This window comes from Centropristis striata, chromosome 24 (genome assembly GCF_030273125.1).
Source record: "Centropristis striata isolate RG_2023a ecotype Rhode Island chromosome 24, C.striata_1.0, whole genome shotgun sequence".
NCBI classification, from domain to species: Eukaryota; Metazoa; Chordata; class Actinopteri; order Perciformes; family Serranidae; genus Centropristis; species Centropristis striata.
This window is the reverse complement of record NC_081540.1, coordinates 15,071,501-15,092,450: the sequence shown is the minus strand read 5'-3', so window position 1 is coordinate 15,092,450 and position 20,950 is coordinate 15,071,501. Positions and strand designations below refer to the sequence as shown.

General features: G+C 38.5%; 1 protein-coding gene across 1 annotated transcript; it reads right to left on the bottom strand.

Annotated features, from left to right (window-relative positions):
* Positions 1–2,999: 2,999 nt before the first annotated feature.
* On the bottom strand, positions 3,000–19,545 carry LOC131962647 (IQ calmodulin-binding motif-containing protein 1-like). The gene is made up of 15 exons (XM_059327617.1): positions 19,229–19,545; positions 17,777–17,906; positions 15,886–16,054; positions 14,903–15,020; positions 14,279–14,354; positions 13,846–13,945; positions 12,735–12,907; positions 12,548–12,651; positions 11,158–11,276; positions 7,170–7,236; positions 6,989–7,064; positions 6,065–6,225; positions 5,290–5,427; positions 5,048–5,204; positions 3,000–3,523 (listed from the first exon to the last, which is right to left on the bottom strand). Exons 2-15 carry the CDS (start codon positions 17,889–17,891, stop codon positions 3,255–3,257), a joined length of 1,842 nt encoding a protein of 613 aa, XP_059183600.1. The 5' UTR covers positions 17,892–17,906; positions 19,229–19,545; the 3' UTR covers positions 3,000–3,254.
* Between the last annotated feature and the right edge of the window lie 1,405 nt (positions 19,546–20,950).

Sequence of the window (20,950 nt, the reverse complement as noted above, 5' to 3'; positions counted from 1 at the left end):
GGGTTAAGAAAAATAAAACTGCATGCTCAGGATGGAAACTCAATAAAAAATAAAAAAAAAACAAAAAAACAGTTCTGCAAATACAATTATTGAAAAATAAATTCAGGCCCAAACAATTTGGAAATGTATGGGGGTTTTCACAGTTATATTCATTCTATATTTATTTAGTTTTTTTTCTTGTATTTGTTTAGTTAAATACATTTTAACTTTATTTATTAATTTTATTTATGTATATTTTCCCTTTGCATTTCACCCCTATTTATTCCCTGAGAAGTATTTATTTCTATAATCTAAAAACACATCTTAAATAATTAAAAAGTGCATAAATACATAAAAATACATAAATAATAAATAAATTAAATGGTAAATTAAATAGGAAACTGAATAAGTTGGGCAATTGATCTAAAAATAAGTTTAAAAAAAAGAAAGGTCAAATGCATTTTACTTGGGCTCTGCAGGGACGCCCTCCGGTGGTTGGTGCTGGCTATTACAATAGGAAAAAAGTAACATTATATACATAAAATACTTCTTTTTTTTAACAAGCAAAATAAAACATTTTACTTCATAAATACATTAATGTCTAAACTGTTGTTTAATATTATTTTTGGCATATTTAATGACATATTTATTTATCTATTGAGTCATTAATTGATTCATTCATGATGTGGGAAGCTCCTGTCCTCTATAGTTCCATGTTATATGACAGAAAGTAATGCTACATATACATCAGAAGACTTTGAAAAGATTCAGAAAAGACTCCTGGAAAACTATCAGCTCACATCTAAAGACAAGTGTTTAGAGTTTTTAGTCTCACACTGAGATTTTAGACGGACTGTCAATCTTTCAGGGTCACTATTTACAGACTACAACTAGATTCTTTTAGCAGTTTTTCCATCATGCTCTTAGTGAAATCTTACTAAATGGAGGAGAAGCAGCTTTTGGCGCCAGCTGCTCTAGTGTGTGACTCAGTGGTTTGTGTTGAAAAAAACAACAACAAAAAGAAGATAAGACGCCACAAAATGCCCCTCACAAAGCTGAAAAAGGGGTTTCTGTTGTTATCACATGAAAAGTTGACTATTTTACAGTAAAAATAGATATAAGGAATATGTTTAATTGAATAATAATATTTATCAGCTCTATCAACTTTCATTTAGTTAATCATACATTATTTATTACTTATTTATGTATACATTTATTGATACATTTTAACTGGCTCTCCTTACTGTTCTCTTTACTAAGAAACATCTAAATATATGACATCACTATATTTTTATTGAGGCATTATTGTGATGTTCCTTTTTCCTGTGGAAGAGGTTTTACTGGCCACTCTGGAACCAGTCTGGAACCAGTCTGGAACCGGGGACCTTTTCCCCTGCTCATCTATTGGTTGGTGATTGTGCTACGTCACTGAGACTTGAGATAATATCAAACACGTTTGATATGATCCAAACCAAGACTAGGAAAAGACTGATATGAAACAGAGCAGATTACTACCTTAAGGTGGAGATGACGGGAGCGCTATGACTCCAGTAAAACTCAGAGATTTACTAAAGACTTTCACTTTTTAGTCTGGGACTGGGGGAATCTGTTGGTGTAAGAAACCAGCTTTTAGTTATGTGTCTTTGCAGCTTGCATTGGGCCTGTGGATTAATTATGTGATGAAATTCGTTAGTTATGTTTAATTATGTGACGAAAACGCAAGTTAAAATGTTATATCGTTGAATCATGTGGGTTGAAAGCACACTTAACAATGTGGTGTATTTCTCAAAAGTATTCAAGCTAAAAGTAATTGATAAAGAATGATGTGTGCATTTAAGAAGACGCAGAAGTTAAAAGCTGCTAAATTTTGTAAGGTTAAAATTATCATTATATAGTGCTTTAAATATGGGTATTTTCTACTAAGATTAATTTCTAGTACTTTAAAAACTAATTATTTGATTTTGGGTTATGGTGATTGATTAGGGCTGTTTCCACTACTGGGTAATACCCTGACAATACCCGGAATGAGGCGGGTCTCACTTGCCAAAACGCCCCTAATTTGAATACGAGCAGTCCTGAGCAGTCTTTTGTTGGGACTTTTTTAGTCCCTGAAAACAGCCTGGTTACTGATTGGATAGAACACTAAGCAGGATGTGATGTAGTACTCTACGCGACAACAACACACGCCATTTGTAAAAGCCGGCGAAGCAGTGTTCCTAACTTAGCAACTTTGTTGCTAAATTTAGCGACTTTTCAGACCCCCTTAGCGACTATTTTTCAAGAAAGCGACTGGAGACAAATCCAGCAACTCCTTCTTACTCTTCTTAACGAGCCTCTAACGATTGTTAAGAAGAGCAGCCGTTAGTGGCAGTTAGCTACAGTTAGCTCTGTAGCAGTACAGTGTGTATGTGCTGCTGCTGCAGGAGGTGTTCACTTAGCGATATCGGTTTGTTTACAACAAGCACCGGACACTCTGTGCACAGTTAGCCATGTTGTTGTTAATTCACAATCACGATGTTTATGATCAGCAGAGACTCTGTGCATAATTAGCCATGCTGCTTTGTTTATGCTAACGTTCTGCACAATTACCGACGGTGAAAACCATACGTCACCTCCGGAGTCTCTAAATCCCTCTGGGGGCTAACTTTTGAGAGGGTGTGGCCTGAGAATTTCCCGGTGGCCACTTTCCCCCCCAAGTCGAAACACGGCTATTATGGTTTCTTCGGTTACATTTTTCTTGACCTTCTTTTTGTGTTTGTGTATAAGGTTTTTTCTACTTTGATTGCTTTGGCAACTTTCAAAATAAAAGAGAAAAAAGAAAGAGAGCTGGATTCTGGTCATTGCATGAATCCAAACTTCTGAAACAAGCTGCCTTTTCAAGTGGGGGAAGCTGCAGTTTAAATCTCATAAGAGTGAGGGCCACTTGACAGTAACTAAGTCATGTATTAAAGTCATATTTTTGGCTGATTTGTGTTTTGGTGGATGAGATACATTTGAAAAAAAGTACTGGAAGCTTAGAATAAAAAAAATAGAATTTATTATTCAAAAATAGGGTTAATTGGGGAAGGTGTTACAGGGAAACAGACTTTACAGAGTTTGGAATTTTGTTTACAAATAAAAATTATTTCAAGTTATGTCTCATAGTTTACTATATTTTAACACAATTTAAATATATTAAAACATGTTAATCTCTAATAAAATGCTCCTTTAAAACTCACATGCTCGTCTGGTTTCCTCTGGAACCCACCTGAACTCAGATTAAAACAGTTCTCAGGTTAAAGGTTCGGTCCGTCCACCTCAGTGAAGCCTGCTGACCCGCTGACAAACAGTCCTCCAAGCTGTGCCTCCAGCTGCAGGTGGGAGGAGCTAAATGTGTTGCTGCCCCCACCGTCGCCAACATTTTCTCCCAGCATCCTCCACCAGGGCAGCCTGTGAGCCTGCAGCGCTGCATTGTGGGCATCACGGGCTCGGGCGGCGATAGGGCCTGAGGGGCTCAGGAGGGCGTCAGCGTCTGCAGCTGTGATGACAGAGAGGGGCGGGGCATCTGTGGGGAGACAGAGTTTTCTCCTAAAATTCCCATTTCTCCATTTATTCATTTACAAATTTTTTATTTACTCTTGCATTTATTTATTTTTATTTTTGTAGTTTGTTACACTGGAATGGGCTTCACCGAGGAGCAGCATAGTTTGGTAGCTTTGTGATTTTGCTAAATTTTTTGAGTTTGTGTCATTTTTTGGATGAAATAAAGATGGTGCAGTCCTGCACATGTTACTGTCAAAGAGAAGATGTGCTGTCCAGACATTGAATTATTGGCAGTTAGTATGAGACCATATTATGTACCAAGAGAGTTCAGTCAAATAACAATACTTGTGTACATTCCACCCAAGGCAACTGCTGAAGTTCCATGTGAAGTTCTTCATGACCTTGTTGCTAAGATACAGACTAAACATCCTGAAGCACTTTTTTTTTTTTTTTTTTAAGATTTTTTGGCCATTTTTCAAGACTTTATTTGACAGTGTGAGAGAGAGTGAAAGGGGGAGACAGAGGGAAAGGGCTCTGGACTCGATGCCTCTATGGTACGCGCTCTACCAGGTGTGCCACCGGGGCGCCCCCATCTTGAAGCACTTTTGATAATATCAGGAGACTTCAATCATGTTTCCCTCTCCTCCCACCTGACTGGATTTACACAGTTTGTTAATTGTCCCACCAGAGAAAAATAAAACCCTTGATCTGCTGTATGCTAATGTCAAATAAGCTTGAAGAGCTACTGCCATGCCCCCAATAGGAAGATCAGACCACAACTAAGTTCTTCTGGAGACTTGTTACAAACCCTGTGTGTGGAGGCAGCCTACAACTAAACTAACAGTAAGGATCGGGTATAAATGAAATAATTTTAAATTTTTTTCATTGAATACTGTTATAGAATGTATTTATTTATTAAATTAATTTAAGTTCTGACGAAATTACTTGAGATTCGCATAATGAAGAAATGCATAAAGTAAATAAATTTATTTTTCAGTTGGATAAATAAATGGAGGAAAAATTGTTATATACAAATTATATTTTAATGGTATATTAATTGATTGTTCAATAATCTTCCTATTTATTCATTCTCCTGTTTTTCTGTGTTCCTATTTTTCCTTTAATGATTTATCAATATTTGAATTCATTTTATATCAGAGAATTTATTCTTGCAATTAGTTTCAATTTGGTATACATTTATTAATTTGTATGTATGTATGTGTTATTTTAAATAATTAAGGTTTGAAGAGAAACATTTTGAATGACAGGCCCCTCATTTGCATAATGAAGAAGAAATAATACTTTCTTTTTTACAGAAAAAGAGCTTTGGGTAAACAGAGGGCAAAATAATGAATAAATAAATAGATACATTTAGAGAATGAGTAAATAAGTTTCAAATAAAAAAATATATGAAAAAATAAGTAAATGTTGGAATAAATATTTAATTATTTATTTATTTTTATACAATTTTTTGGTTTATAAATGACATATTTATTTATTTATTGAGTCATATTATATATTGATTGAGTCGGTGTGTTTGTGAGACCTCTGAGCAGCTCCAGCTGTGTGTGTGTGTGAGCCAGCAGAGCCTCCACCCTCTGCTCCTCCCTCCTCTGACGATCTCCTCTCTGCAGCTCCGACATCAGTAGCAGCTGCACCTCCTCGTGGAGGTGCTCGCACTCCTGACGGGACACACGGAATGACTGCACACACAAAGCATCATGGGTAATTCATCTGAAGTATTTTGGAAATAAGATTTTTAAACTATGAAGAGTTAAAATGTCTCACAGGATGCAGAGAGACGTATTCCTCCACCTGTCTCTTTAGCTCCACCCTCCGGCTGTCCGTCAAACCATTCTGACCAATCCAGAAAGACGTGGCGGGTGTGACATTCATGGCCCGTCGTTTCTGCAGAAAAAGACGCACCTGAAAAAAAAACAGAGTCGCCCACATCAGCGCGCATTTTTATCAAATGACTCATTACTTTTTTCATTATTTCATGTATTTATTCTTGTTATTTTATTTGAATATTGTTTTTTTATATCATTGATTTAATTCATTTATTATTGATTAATTGATTTATTAATTCTTCCATTATTTCATTTTATTTGTATATTAATAGTTTCTCATTTCATTGATTTATTAAATTATTTGTTTTTCTCTTATTTAATTCATTTTTTCTTTTTATTTATGTTATATTTGTATATTAATATTTCATTTGTAATTGATTTATTAAGTTATTTATATTTCTCTAATTGTATCATATTCTTATTTTATTGATTTATTAAGTTATTTGTTTTTCGCTTATTTTATTGATTATTTGTACTTTTTTTATTTGTATATTAATATTTTCTTGTGTAATTGATTTATTAAAATATATATTCTTCTAATTTTTTATGGATTTTTCTCCTATTTATTTAGTTCTTTATGCTTTTAATGCATCCAATGTCAGGGAATGTCCCATTCTGTTAAAAACAAAATAAGTTTTCTGACTTTTCTTGATGTTGGAAAAAAAACAAAAAAAACGGTCAAAGATGGAAAAACCAATTGTGTTTGTGTGTACCGCTCTCTGCAGCTTCCTGGCAGCCTGCTGCTGCTGCTGTGTGTGTGTCTGTCGGCGTGTATTGTTGTTGTAGCGTCGTCTTTCTATGAAGCCTCTCCAGAAGCTCTGGATCACCACGGCTGCCCGTCGCTCACACTCCTGCAGGTACGACTGCACCTGGTCTGCACACACACACAGTCAGAAACACGTCATTATCGAATTGCTAGACCAAGGTTATTATGCTTAACAAAAACTAACAAAATAACAAAAACTAGAATTGAAAAAACATTTTCGTTAACGGAAATAAAAATAAAAACAAGAGTTTTTAAAAAAAAACAACTAACTGAAACTGTATTGTCTGGTTACAAAACGAACTAAAATTAAAGTGAAAATGTCTTTCGTTTCCATACATAATCCAGTGTTTCTATTAGAGAGAGGATTCTGTTAGTGAACATACAGGAACACATGGTAAATATGTTTATTGAGACTGGGATGTCTACACTCCAACCAAAATTCAAAACACCTGGAACTGTAAGAGTTAATAACCTTATTGGAGCTAAGATACAGTAGATAAGCCAAAGGAAATAAAGGCAATATGTATTATGATGTCTTTGAATCTGGCACCCAACACATATCCCATTACAAAAAAACTAAAACAAACACTAAAACTAATAAAAACTAAACTAAAACTAAGTATTTTCAAAAAATAAAAAGTAAACTAAAACTAGCAAACACACTCTAAAAGCTAATTAAAACTAACTGAATTTGGAAACAAAAATTCACAACGAAATTAAAACTAAAACTAATGAAAAATCCAAAACTATTATAACCGTGCTACACACACACACACACAGGGGAAACTTGTGGAATGCTGTTGCTTAAATCATGTTATTTTTGATTGGTGTCTGGTGAAAAGAGAAAGATATTGTTTGTGTGTTTACGCACCAGGAGGAAGCAGTTGCAGCAGCTGTCTCTGTTTCTGGTGGAACTCCCTCCTCGCCTGCTGACGCCTTACACATACCTAATACACACACACAGACTTATTACTACAATAATTGTATTTCAAGTTAGCTTTTTGTGACCTATCCTTGTAGTAACAGTACTCAGACTACAGTATTCCTCCCACCTGATACTTCAACTCCTCCTCCCATCGCTGCGCCTCCTTCTGCTGCTCCTGCTGCCTCCTCCGAGCCCTGACACACACATTTACATTTTCTCAAGTACTGTGCTGAGGCAAAAACATTTTTAGGCACTTGTACTTTCAAATAATGCCACTTTCTACTTCTATTCCACCTCATTTATCTGACGGATTTAATTACAAATTAAGATTTTTTTTTTACACATAAAGAGATGATAAAATAAACTCCCCGGCAGGTTACAGCTGACATGAAAAAAGTCTATTAATCAAGTCTAAAAACTAATGTAAAACTATTTTATTTTGAAGTCATTTTTCATGTTAAAACATTTAATGATTACAGTAATTAAATGCACTTTAGTTTGATAACTCAGTCAGTCAAATGTAGAATAGAGTGACTCTCACAGAAATATCACAATTTCAAGCTTAGTTTTGGTTCCTTTTTCTAATGTAAATGTTTAGGGACTGTCGGAAAGTTCAAACTCCGAAGATAATGCCTGTTTACAGTTTCTTTCTAAGATGAACGGTAGTTTTTTGATGATTTTTAAAAGAAAACATACAGCTAGATGTTGTCATATACAGTATAAACAACAAGACATTCATCAGAATTGAAATGGTCTATCCTCTGTTTCAAACTGAAACCTTTATGTAACAGTCAAAAAAAATTGTATAGACTAGAAAAGCTAAGAAATATGGGGCCAAGAAGTACTTTAGAACTACAAACGTCAATTTTTACAGTGTTGAGCAGGTATACACAGACTTTGTTTCAACAGAGGAAACAAAGTTCTTTTCCAAGTGCTGCACCTCGTCCTGGAATGTAGATAAACTGGATAACTCCTCCCTTTGTTGTGTAACAGCGATAAATCTTAAACCTTGAACCCTTGATAAGAGAGTCTACAGGGAAGTCACAGTCATCATTTCTGAGAGGTGAAATGGCGCAGAAAGGAGTTCAGCTGGACCCGGAGTCTTTCTCCTGTTCGATCTGTCTGGATCCACTGAAGGATGCAGTGACTATACCCTGTGGACACAGCTACTGCATGAAGTGTATTAAAACACACTGGGATGGAGAGGATCGTAAACACATCTACAGCTGCCCTCAGTGCAGGAAGACTTTCACACTGAGGCCCAAGCTGCAGAAAAGCACCATGTTAGCAGAATTAGTAGAGGGGCTGAAGAAGACTGGCATCCAAACTGCTCCTGCTGACCACTGCTATGCTGGACCTGAAGATGTGGCCTGTGATTTCTGTACTGGGAGAAAACTGAAAGCTCGGAAGTCCTGTCTGGTCTGTTTGGTGTCATACTGTGAGCAACACCTCCAGCCTCATTATGATGTCCCTAAATTAAAGAAGCACAAGCTGGTGGAGCCCTCAGAGAAGCTCCAGGAGAACATCTGCTCTCGTCATGATGAGGTGATGAAGATGTTCTGCCGGACTGATCGGCAGTCTATCTGTTATCTCTGCTCTGTGGACGAACATAAAGGTCACGACACGGTCTCAGCTGCAGCAGAAAGGAGCAAAAGGCAGAAAGAGCTGGAGGTGAGTCGACTCAACATCCAGCAGAGAATCCAGGACAGAGAGAAAGATGTGAAGCTGCTTCAACAGGAGCTAGAGGCCATTAATCGCTCTGCTGATAAAGCAGTGGAGGACAGTGAGAAGATGTTCACTGAGCTGATCCGTCTCTTGGAGAAAAGATGCTCTGAGGTGAAGCGGAAGGTCAGATCCCAGCAGGAAACTGAGGTGAATCGGGTCAAAGAGGTGGAGGAGAAGCTGCAGCAGGAGATCAGAAAGATGAAGAGGAAAGACGCTGAGCTGAAAAAGCTCTCACACACAGAGGATCACAACCAGTTTCTACACAGCTACCCCTCACTGTCAGCACTCAGCCCGTCTACATCCAGCATCCAGGTATGTCCTCTGCTCCGCTTTGACCATGTGACAGTGGCCGTGTCACAAGTCCGAGACAAACTGCAGGACATTTTGACAGAGATGTGGACAGACACTTCCAGAGCTGAACTCTTAAATCATTCACGTCAAATCACTCTTGATCCCAACACAGCACATAAATGTCTGCTGTTAACTGAGAGTAACAGGAAAGCAACCTTCCTGCTTGATCCACAGTCTTATTCCAGTCACCCAGCAAGATTCACCGCTTGGCAGCAGGTCCTGAGCAGAGATAGTTTGACTGGACGTTGTTACTGGGAGATAGAGCGCAGAGGAGGAGTTTACATAGCAGTCGCATACAAGAGCATCAGCAGAAACGGGAGCTGGAACGACTGTGTATTTGGACGTAATGATAATTCTTGGGCGTTATATTGTGACGACACCGGTTATGAATTTTGGTACAACAATGTCCAAACGTCTGTCTCAGGTCCTCCATCCCCCAGAATTGGAGTATACCTGGATCACAGTGCTGGTATTCTGTCCTTTTTCAGTGTGTCTGAAACCACGACTCTCCTCCACAGGATCCAGACTACATTCACTCAGCCACTATACGCTGGAGTTTGTTTTTATTTGTATGGAATCAGTGCTGAGTTCTGTAAACTCAAATAGACTGATGTAAAAAATAAATAATTGCGCAAATATACACCAGTTAACCAGACAGGCAGCAGGTTAAGAGACAGACAGACAGGCAGGTAGAGAGACAGGTAGAGACAGGTAGAGAGACAGACAGGCAGGCAGGTAGAGAGACAGACAGGTGAACAGACAGGCAGGTAGAGAGACAGATAGGCAGGTAGAGAGACAGACAGGTAGAGAGACAGATAGAGACAGGTAAAGAGACAGACAGGCAGGCAGGTAGAGAGACAGATAGAGACAGGTAAAGAGACAGCCAGTCAGGTAGAGAGACAGATAGAGACAGGTAAAGAAACAGACAGGCAGGTAGAGAGACAGATAGGCAGGTAGAGAGACAGACAGGTAGAGAGACAGATAGAGACAGGTAAAGAGACAGACAGTCAGGTAGAGAGACAGATAGAGACAGGTAAAGAGACAGACAGGCAGGTAGAGAGACAGATAGGCAGGTAGAGAGACAGATAGAGACAGGTAAAGAGACAGACAGTCAGGTAGAGAGACAGATAGAGACAGGTAGAGAGACAGACAGTCAGGTAGAGAGACAGATACAGACAGGTAAAGAGACAGACAGGCAGGTAGAGAGACAGATAGAGCCAGGTAAAGAGACAGACAGGCAGGTAGAGAGACAGATAGGCAGGTAGAGAGACAGACAGGTAGAGAGACAGATAGAGACAGGTAAAGAGACAGACAGTCAGGTAGAGAGACAGATAGAGACAGGTAAAGAGACAGACAGGCAGGTAGAGAGACAGATAGGCAGGTAGAGAGACAGATAGAGACAGGTAAAGAGACAGACAGTCAGGTAGAGAGACAGATAGAGACAGGTAGAGAGACAGACAGTCAGGTAGAGAGACAGATACAGACAGGTAAAGAGACAGACAGGCAGGTAGAGAGACAGATAGAGCCAGGTAAAGAGACAGACAGGCAGGTAGAGAGACAGATAGGCAGGTAGAGAGACAGATAGAGACAGGTAAAGAGACAGATAAATAAATAAATAAGCGCGCAAATATACACCAGTTAACCAAAAAAATGATTGTTGGATTGTGAAATCTATGATAGTCCTTGAACGAATCTACAGTATGACTTTTGTGTCTTTATTATGTTATTTTTGTGGTGTGAGAGGGAAACTTTCCAATCAAAAATGTTTCAATGCAGGTCAAATAAATGAGTGATTCAAAATGAATGACTGCAGATCAAAATGTTTTCTTTTAGACTAGCCAGTAGAGACATGTCTTTCATTTTTTTTGCGTAGGGCACCAAATTCAGCTAGACAGCAAACAAATGTTTTTTAAACAAAAGTTTGGGATTGGTAAAGAAAAGTTTCATAAAGTTACATAACAATTTAACAGTCACAGCCTGCAGGAACATTTTTATACCTTAACCACATTTTACTGTGAGGTATCAGTACTTTTACAGACCTGTATCTCCTCTGCAGCGTGCTGACCGCCCTGTTCAGGCTCTTCACTCTACGTCTGGTCTGATATGACCTCCACGCTGCCTGGATCAAGCACGCCGCCCACACACGCTCAGAACACACCTACACACAAAGAGGAGGGGTCAGAGGTCAATCAGACTGCCAGATAGGTCAATCTGAAAGTGTAAATTCTATCCTGAAAGACATTTTTTGGGTGCTATCCAAAACGCACTTTTAATACATTTTAATTTAACTAAAAACACCAGAAAATTTAAATATATATACTGTATCATTTAGTATTTGAAATGAATCAAAATACTGAAACATATAATATAGATGTTTTTTTGATGGAGTTAATTAAAGGGTAATAGATATAAAGAAATTAAAATTACTGTTAATTTAAAAAAAATGAAAAATATATTCGTGAACAAAACCTTTGTTAAAAAACAAGATTAATTAAAAACAATTTATAAAATATTGTTTCATATTTGAAATAAGTGTATAAACATTTGTTCATTGTTCAAATACTTGTATGTCTAAAAAATACTGTAATGTCAGTAAAATAGTACAAATTACAAGAATTGCACCTGTGCACCTTTCACACACATATTCAGAGCAAGTACTGCTGATTTTATTGACTGTTTAATGGAAGTTTTTGGTGCAACAGATGTATAATCTGTTATTTAATTATACGATGCTTGAGTACAAGCAGACAGGTGAGCAAACAGACAGGTAGAGAGACGGATAGAGACAGATAAAGAGATAGACAGACAGGAAGAGAGAGAGACAGACAGGTAGAGAGACAGACAGACAGGTATAGAGAGACAGACAGGTGAACAGGCAGGTAGAGAGACAGACAGACAGACAGACAGACAGACAGACAGACAGACAGACAGACAGACAGACAGGTAAAGAGACAGACAGGAAGGTAGAGAGACAGATAGAGAAGGGTAAAGACACAGACAGACAGGTGAACAGACAGACAGGCAGGTAGAGAGAGACACAGGCAGGTAGGTAGAGAGACAGATAGAGGCAGGTAAAGAGACAAACGGACAGGTATAGAGAGACAGACAGGTGAACAGGCAGGTAGAGAGACAGACAGACAGACAGACAGACAGACAGACAGACAGACAGACAGACAGACAGACAGACAGGTAAAGAGACAGACAGGAAGGTAGAGAGACAGATAGAGAAGGGTAAAGACACAGACAGACAGGTGAACAGACAGACAGGCAGGTAGAGAGAGACACAGGCAGGTAGGTAGAGAGACAGATAGAGGCAGGTAAAGAGACAAACGGACAGGTATAGAGAGACAGACAGGTGAACAGGCAGGTAGAGAGACAGACAGACAGGTAGACAGACAGGCAGGTAGAGAGACAGGTAGAGAGACAGACCTGTGGGTGACTCTGTGTGTCAGACTGGATGAGTTTAATCAGCTGATCCACATCCTGATCAAAGCCCCGCCCCCTCCAGTCTTTGTCCAATAGGCTGTCCAGACCTGCAGAGACAGACAATGTCACCTCTGACCCTTCTGGCAGACATGACACTTATTGACCTAATAATATATCTCCATCATGTGACCTCTGAAGCGGAGGAGGAGGGGCCGGACCCGGACCTCCTGTTGACTGGCCACCAGGAGGATCAGTCTGACAGAGGCCCCGCCCACCTCCGGGTCAGAGCTGATGGCTAATTGGCCGACGGCCTCATTGAGCAGCAGCATGACAGAGTCGTCGCTCAACCCCGAGAGGAAGTCCCTGCAGAGAGAGAGAGAAAGAGGTAAAGAGATTCAGGATGTCTCTTTCTGTCTGTCACTACGTTTACATGACACTTGAAAAAAACAAATGATTGCCTTAATCTGACTATAACTGGACAACTGAAGTGCATGTAAACGTGTTAGTCCAGGAGTTCTCCAACTCTGATTAGGACACCCAGATAATGTGATTGGAATAGGATTTTCACCGGCATGTATGACAAGACAACGCATGTGTGCATGCTCCCATGCTTCACCCCCCAAGCTGGCGTATGACCCCGGAACAAAAACATCCAAAAAAGCCGGTCGCATTAGCCGGTCGCATTAGCCGGTCTTATTAGCAGATCGCACATTAGCCGGTCGTATTAGCCAGTCGCATTAGCCGGTCTTATTAGCAGGTCGCACATTAGCCAGTCATATTAGCTGGTTGCATTAGCCGGTCTTATTAGCAAGTCGCACATTAGCCAGTCGCATTAGCCGGTCACATTAGCCCGTCGCACATTAGCCGGTCTCATTAGCCAGTCTCATTAACCGGTCGCATTAGCCGGTCTTATTAGCAGGTCGCACATTAGCCGGTCGTATTAGCCTGTCACATTAGCCGGTGGCATTAGCCTGTCGCATTAGCCGGTCGCACATTAGCCGGTCTCATTAGCCAGTCTCATTAGCCGGTCGCACATTAGCTGGTCGCCGGTCAGTAGCAACGGCACGAAGTGGCGTACTGAGCTCATTAGAAAGGGCGCCATATTAACCCGCTGAAATGACACACATCACCACCCAGTATTGAGGAGGAGGACACGTTCACATAAGTTATTAGATTTTCTCAGTTGCATGTAAACTGGGACAAGGACAGAAGTCCTATTAGACGCCAATGTCGATTTTTAAGCATAGCTCGGTTAAACTGTGCATGTAAACGCACTGACTATGTGTCTATGTGTTTGTTACCTGCTAGCTGTGCAGGTTTGAATCCACATCTGGACACAAAGCAGAGACACACTGACTTCATCACACATCTGGATCTGCTCGTAGTGGACAGAGCTGAGAACTGCAGAGAGAGAGAAAAATACACCAGGCTCATTTTAGCTCACAGAACACAGGAGTTGCTGCTATAAATAGTTTGTGTTATTTTGTCTTTGATGTTTAAACCCAAAGCCCAAAATCCACCATTTATCGTAGAAAGAATTATAAAAACAAGCATTATAATCAGAGTTTGTATTTTCCGATGGTCCTTGCACGGATCATCATCAAAACAGAGCTGCAAGACTTAATTTATAACAACAATGGAGACGGACTAACAGCACTTTGACCTGCTGCACCTTTCAGGATATCAGTGATTAGTAATCAATAATCGAGGCAGTGAGCAGTGAAGGTGACTCACCCTGAGAGGTGAGTTGTGTGTGAGCTCTGAGCAGCCAGCCCACTGAGTCCATCACCCTCCTGAAGACAGACAGCCACTTACAGACACACAGGCAGAAAGAGAGAGAGACTGTTAAAATCAAAACACCTGAACATTAAAAGTAAAACAATATTTCAACAGTTTTGAAGATGGACAGGCAGGTAGAGCGACAGACAGAGACAGGTAGAGAGACGGACAGAGACAGGTAGAGAGACAGACAGGCAAGTAGAGAGACAGACAGGCAAGTAGAGAGACAGACAGAGACAGGTAGAGAGACGGACAGAGACAGGTAGAGAGACAGACAGAGACAGGTAGAGAGACGGACAGAGACAGGTAGAGAGACAGACAGGCAGGTAGAGAGACAGACAGAGACAGGTAGAGAGACAGACAGGCAGGTAGAGAGACAGACAGAGACAGATAGAGAGACAGACAGAGACAGGTAGAGAGACAGACAGAGACAGGTAGAGAGACAGATAGGCAGGTAGAGAGACAGACAGGCAGGTAGAGAGACAGACAGAGACAGGTAGAGAGACAGACAGGCAGGTAGAGAGACAGACAGAGACAGGTAGAGAGACAGACAGAGACAGGTAAAAAGACAGATCTCACCTCTGCCCGCCTCATCAGTTGACTGGCCAATGACAAGAGGCCGTCCATGACTGAGGGCAGGAACAGCCTATGAAAGGCCTGTGAGTGTTTTCCAGGCTCCACCCCAACACAGCAGGAACTGGACAGACACATTCAAAACCTCTATTTAAAAAGTGTAAAGTCTAATTCTTTATTTTAAGTAGTTTTACTATAATTACTCTTAAATGCTTCTTTTTGTATTTCGCTTTGTTTTTTCCACATTGTAATTGATTTTTGTGCATTGGTCATTTTTATCAATCTGTTATAATCTGCTGAACAGGCGGTTCAACAGTTTAAATGAAGTTTTTAATAAACTGCCTAAACTCTTCTTTTTTTTTTTTAAATCTGTTGCTCCTGTTTATTCTTTTTGCATTTCGAAGCTCTAGAGAGATGAACCTGCACATTGACTTATTTTTTAGAAAATTACCAAATAAAATCAATTTATTGATTTCACAAATGACATATTTTTGCATATTTTTTTTATTTTTATATGTAATTATTTCCTAATTAATTAATTATTCTATTATTGTGCATATTTTTTTCCAAATCAACCTGTGCATTTATATGATAATTGGTGAATTTATTTTTACATAATTCAAGAATAATTTACACTATTAAAAAAATATTTTGAAAATATGAAATAAATAAAATAAATAATTAAACTTTGTAATTTGATCAAACACATACATTAATTTATATCCAATTTAAAACAATAAAATAAACTTTAAAATGTTTTATGATATTTGAAACGATTCAAAGTACTGCCAATTACAATATTAAAAAATAATTATTTAACTAAAAACAGAACAAATAATGAAACAATAAAACAAATTGAATGAATTAAACTATTGGAAATTAGAATACTAAACCATCTTTTAAAACTATTTTGCTATTAAATGAAAATTCGAATAAAGTTCAAATAAATAAACAACTCCAGTAAGTTACGGTTAATGTGTGTGAGGTACCTGGTGAGCTGGGCGAGCGTGGCGGCGGCGCCCCAGTTTCCCCGCAGACTTCTGGGATCCAGAGAGAGAAGGCGGGCGCAGTGACTCAGGACGCCGCTCCGATACAGCTGAGACTTCATACTGTTCAACACACCGCCGTCCGTCTGCAGCGCCGCATCGTTCAGAACCTCTGACGGTTGGACAGGGAGGCAAATTCTGTTTGTAGTTTACCACCTTTACCTTATTCTTTAACTCAAGACATGCAGGAAAACAACAGCGTTTAAAAGACCATACCTCTGAAGTGTGCATTTACAATAAATGATACATTTTATCAATCTGAATATATTTTTTTTGTCCTGTTTTCAATTAGATATTATGTCAAAAATTATTATCAAATTATTTTATATGCTACATTTTTTCAAATAATTATAATACCAGAAGAAATGTTTTTTATGAATTATACAGTATATATATATAGTTTGAATTTATATAATATAAAAAATATATTTTACATTTTTTAAATCAGCTAAAATGCTGTAAATGTAAATTAATTCGTTTTTTAAAGTGATACAACTAAAAGAGGTTTTTGAATATCCTTTTTAAAATAAAACATTAAATATTTAAAATACAAGCACATATTTTAAAGATTTACATTTTTTTAAATGCTTTAAATTTAAATCATTTTATTGTTCAAAATTACAAAATTTGTAAATTAGTTATTTAAAAATGAAATAGATTTAAAAACATGTAAATGATTTATAATACTGTTCAAATCCATCCATCTATCCATTTTCCTCCGCTTAACCGGGGCCGTGTCGCGGGGGCAGCGGGTTACGCAGGGCATTCCAGACGTACCTCTCCCCAGCCACAACGTCCAGCTCCTCCTGGACCCCGAGGCGTTCCCAGGCCAGGAGAGAGATATAATCCCTCCACCGTGTTCTGGGTCTTCCCCGGGGCCTCCTACCAGTTGGACGTGCCTGGAACTCCTCTAACGGGAGGCGCCCGGGAGGATCCTTACCAGATGCCCAAACCACCTCAGCTGCCCCACCTCAACTGGCTCCTTTTGACACGAAGGAGGATCAGTTTGATTAAAAATGATCAAATGATCACACTGGAGCCACACCGGCTCAACGGTGGTGCGTCGGGGACAGTCGGGAGTGGTTGGATGACGTCTGCTAAGCGTCTCTTTGGTGTGTTCATCTGCGTCGGGGAAGCGCGGAAGCTGTCGGGCCTCGTCGGGCCCGATTCGACATGCTCAGTCGGGGAGTGTCGGCCGCCGGGACAGTAGACTCGTCGGGTCCTCTGATTGGCTGTGTGCTAGCTATGTGCGGACCTGATCGGCGGTGTTCTAGCAAATCAGCGCGGTGTGTGGGAGGGGCGGATACTATTAATTATTTGCTATCTTCGGGCAAGAACGAGTCCGAGAGAAGACAACGTGACCATCAACTCAGCCGGAGCGACCATTTTGCAGCAAAGCTTTTTTTTCCAAAACGTCCAAAACGTCTTCTCAAAACTAATAACAAGCTTAATGCTGTGTGCGCTTTGTTTTTATTCTCCATGGTTACATCTATCTACTTCTTCTATGGTTTCTCCGTTACGTCATTTCCTGTTTCCATGTTTTGGATTACAGTCACGAGACTAGCGCCACCCATTGTTAGGGAGACTTATTGCATCTCGTGCGATCGCAGAACGTACAGGCTGCTGTGTAGTTGGCAGTCGTCGTGCCGATGTGTTTCACTGCTTTTTTTTCACCTGACAGAATGGTCGGACAAGAGCTCGTCGGCGTCCGGTCCCATCGGGGCGAAGTGTGTGGGGGCCTTAAAGGATGCACAGAGACAGACGGGAATCTTATGTGTGTGTGTGTGTGTGGTTGTGCCGTGCAGACAGACAGGTATGGCACTGGGTGTCTCACTGTTTAAGCTGTTGTTGAGCAGGCTGACTTTCTGCTCCGGGTTCAGGTCTTCTTTCTCCAGCTGTCTCTTCAGCTCCATCACCGCAGCCTCCTCCTTAGCCTCTATTGGCTCCATCTCCGCTGTTAAAGCCTTCGTCACAAAAAAAGTAAATAAGCATTGGTGCCTATGAGGTGGAACAGAAGCTTCTGCAAACACTCTTTTTTTAATCATAATCTCATAATAACCAAAAATGGCAGGTCTCTGATTTATGTGATAGCAAATAGGTGGTAAACTGTAATCATAATAAACAAATAAATACATGAATTCACTATTTTAATTCATTAAAACACAATTCATTAAGATAGATAGATAGATAGATAGAAAGATAGATAGATAGATAGATAGATAGATAGATAGATAGATAGATAGATAGAATTTATTTTCTTGCATCCACATTTTTTTGGAATTACCCTGAACATTTAATATTTAGTGATTCTACTTTTACATATATACATATACATATAAGTCATTTATTTACTAAAGCTGTCATGATAAATATTTAATTATACATTTTTGCATTTGTTTTTCTATTTCTGTAGTTATTAATTTTCAACCTATACATTTATACTGAATCATTTATTTACTCAAGCTGCCATTATAATGAATTCATTCATTCATTAAAAAAGAAACAAATGTAGAAATAAAAGCACTGATTATAAAATAAATGTACTGCACTTGCTCGAAAACTTAGTAACAAATTGCCTCTGCACAGTGCTGATTTTAGGTTTTTAGGTTTTTATGTGTATACATGCATATTTTATTTTGTGCGGGCAGTGCATTTTATTTATTTTATTCTATCTTATCATATTGTATTTTAGTGTTTATTGTCTACTAATCTTTTTTTATTGTGCTTTTATTGTGTTATTTACTTATTGTTTTTGTGCAGCACGTTGAAACCCTGTGTTTGTTATAAACGTGCTATATAAATAAAGTGGATTGGAAGTGGATTGAAAACAATCCAGAGTAAAGTGTCATAATGAAAACATGACAGAGTCATTTGACTATCTGGTTCATAAACATGGTGTCAGCACTTTTCATCTTGATGACATAAACACTGTCATTAACATGAATACTTGCTTTTGAGGAATGAGCTATCCATTTTGAGTAAGTGACATGCTTCTGCAGGTTATCAACTAGGTTTTGCAGTTTGTACTAATCGTTTTGAGAAATGCATTAACTGTTGTGCAAATGTAAATAGTGATGTGAGAAATGCAACAAAGCGACTGAGAAAAACTGTATTTGAAGAATGAGGAGAGTAGCAACAAATTTCTGCCATCAAACAGAATCCGTTCAAAAAAATACTCAATGTAAGCAACTATGTTCCACAAGTCTCCCTTATGTGTGGATATACGACCTTAATCATCTTTCTGTGTGTGTGTGTGTGTGTGTGTGTGTGTGTGTTTCCACTTTACCTCTCAACGTTTTGTTGATAATTTCATCGTAAAGAAAGTGACGGTCACAAGTTACAGCATAGCCGTGAGCACTAGCCGCTAGTGTACTCGGAGCTCACCTTGTTTGCTGTTTAAGCCACCGCAGCTCACTATTATCGAACAATAACTGAACTAAACGAGACGTTAACCAGTTAAACAACCATCACGTTAACTCACTGACATTAAAAAGTGGATTTATAAACGCCAGTGAGCTCCGAAAACAACTCTGACAAGCTAACTAGCAGCTAGCTTCTACCAGCAGGCAGAGCAAGCCGACGCTCTTCTGTTTCTCCGGCAACGTGACGTCATCACGTTACGCTCGTAACATGATGTCATCACGCAATGCCGAGCCCCGACGCGTCCCTCTGCACCAAAGTGGATCAATGAATATATATATATATTTATAACATACAACATATACATACACACATACAAGGCATATCAACAGACAAAAATATAACCTGTGCATTTATATGATGATTGGTGAATTCACTTTTATATTTTATCATTACTTTATTTATTTATTGAGACATTTATTTATTACAAAGACAGTGGTGGAATTTAACACAATTCAACACAAAGGTAGGTGTACTCAAGTCTGGTATTTGAGAAACACAAATATCAATAAAAATTAATGAATGGAATTAAACACTGCCTAAATGTGAATACAAACAATTAAAATGTGTCAATAAATAAGTAACATACCCTGACCGAAGAGCTTAAGAATATAAGTTGATAGTTTAAGGTAAAACAGGTTAAGTGTTCCGTTTAACATTTCATAAATTAATTCAATATAAAAGGTCTTTAGAAAAAAGTCCAAACAGACTTCTATACTTAACCCATGCAATTCGATGAACATTCGACTCTAAACTATTTGCTCTCTGCATTTTAGAATTTTCTACTAGTAGCAAAAAAAAGTGATCTTGTCCAGTAGTGGAATGTAACTAAATACATTTACTCAAGTACTGTACTTAAGTACAATTTTAGAGATACTTGTACTTTCCTTGAGTATTTCCATTTTATGTAACTTTATACTTCTACTCCACTAAGATTAGAGGCAAATATTGTACTTTTTACTCCACTACATTTAGCTGACAGCTTTAGTTACTTTTCAGATCAAGCTCTAACATAAAAAACATGATAAAATCAAATTTAGACAAAAAGTAGACCTCATAGCAGTATATTTAGTAGTTAAAACGAGCCCTACCTCGAGAAAATATGCTGTGTGTTCCTTTGCCCTTTGGATGGCGCTGTAGATTCAGACCCTGCTGTCAATTCTTTATAACTTTTGGTGGTTTCACAAAATATATTTGTTCACTACGATTATGATTATTTTTATGTTATTGCCCTTCTTTTGATTTTTTGAATAATATAAAACATATAGCTCATGAGTTTCTCCAACTCAAACTTGTACTTCATGTTATCTCAACCCAAGTACATGGGTGAATTATGATGATTTATTATTGTTTGTTTTTATGGATACTGAGTCCATTTGCTTCTCCACATTATTGTGCCTCTATTGTCTTGAAATGTGAACTATAAAATAAAATTAGACTATATGAAATAACATAAAATAGTTTTAAAAAATGAAATATAAAGTAACATAATATAAAATAAAATTATAAAATAAAGCATATATTAGCATACAATGTTTTTATTTCATATAATATTCATTCATTCATTGGGCAACAGACAATCACGCTC

Excerpts from the sequence above, each read along its gene's own strand:
- LOC131962647 (XM_059327617.1), bottom strand. The coding sequence starts at position 17,891 with ATGGAGCCAATAGAGGCTAAGGAGGAGGCTGCGGTGATGGAGCTGAAG. Across the intron at positions 16,055-17,776 it reads GCTCAACAACAGCTTAAACA|AGGTTCTGAACGATGCGGCG; the intron begins GTGAGACACCCA and ends TCCAACCGTCAG. Across the intron at positions 5,205-5,289 it reads AATACGTCTCTCTGCATCCT|TCATTCCGTGTGTCCCGTCA; the intron begins GTGAGACATTTT and ends TTGTGTGTGCAG.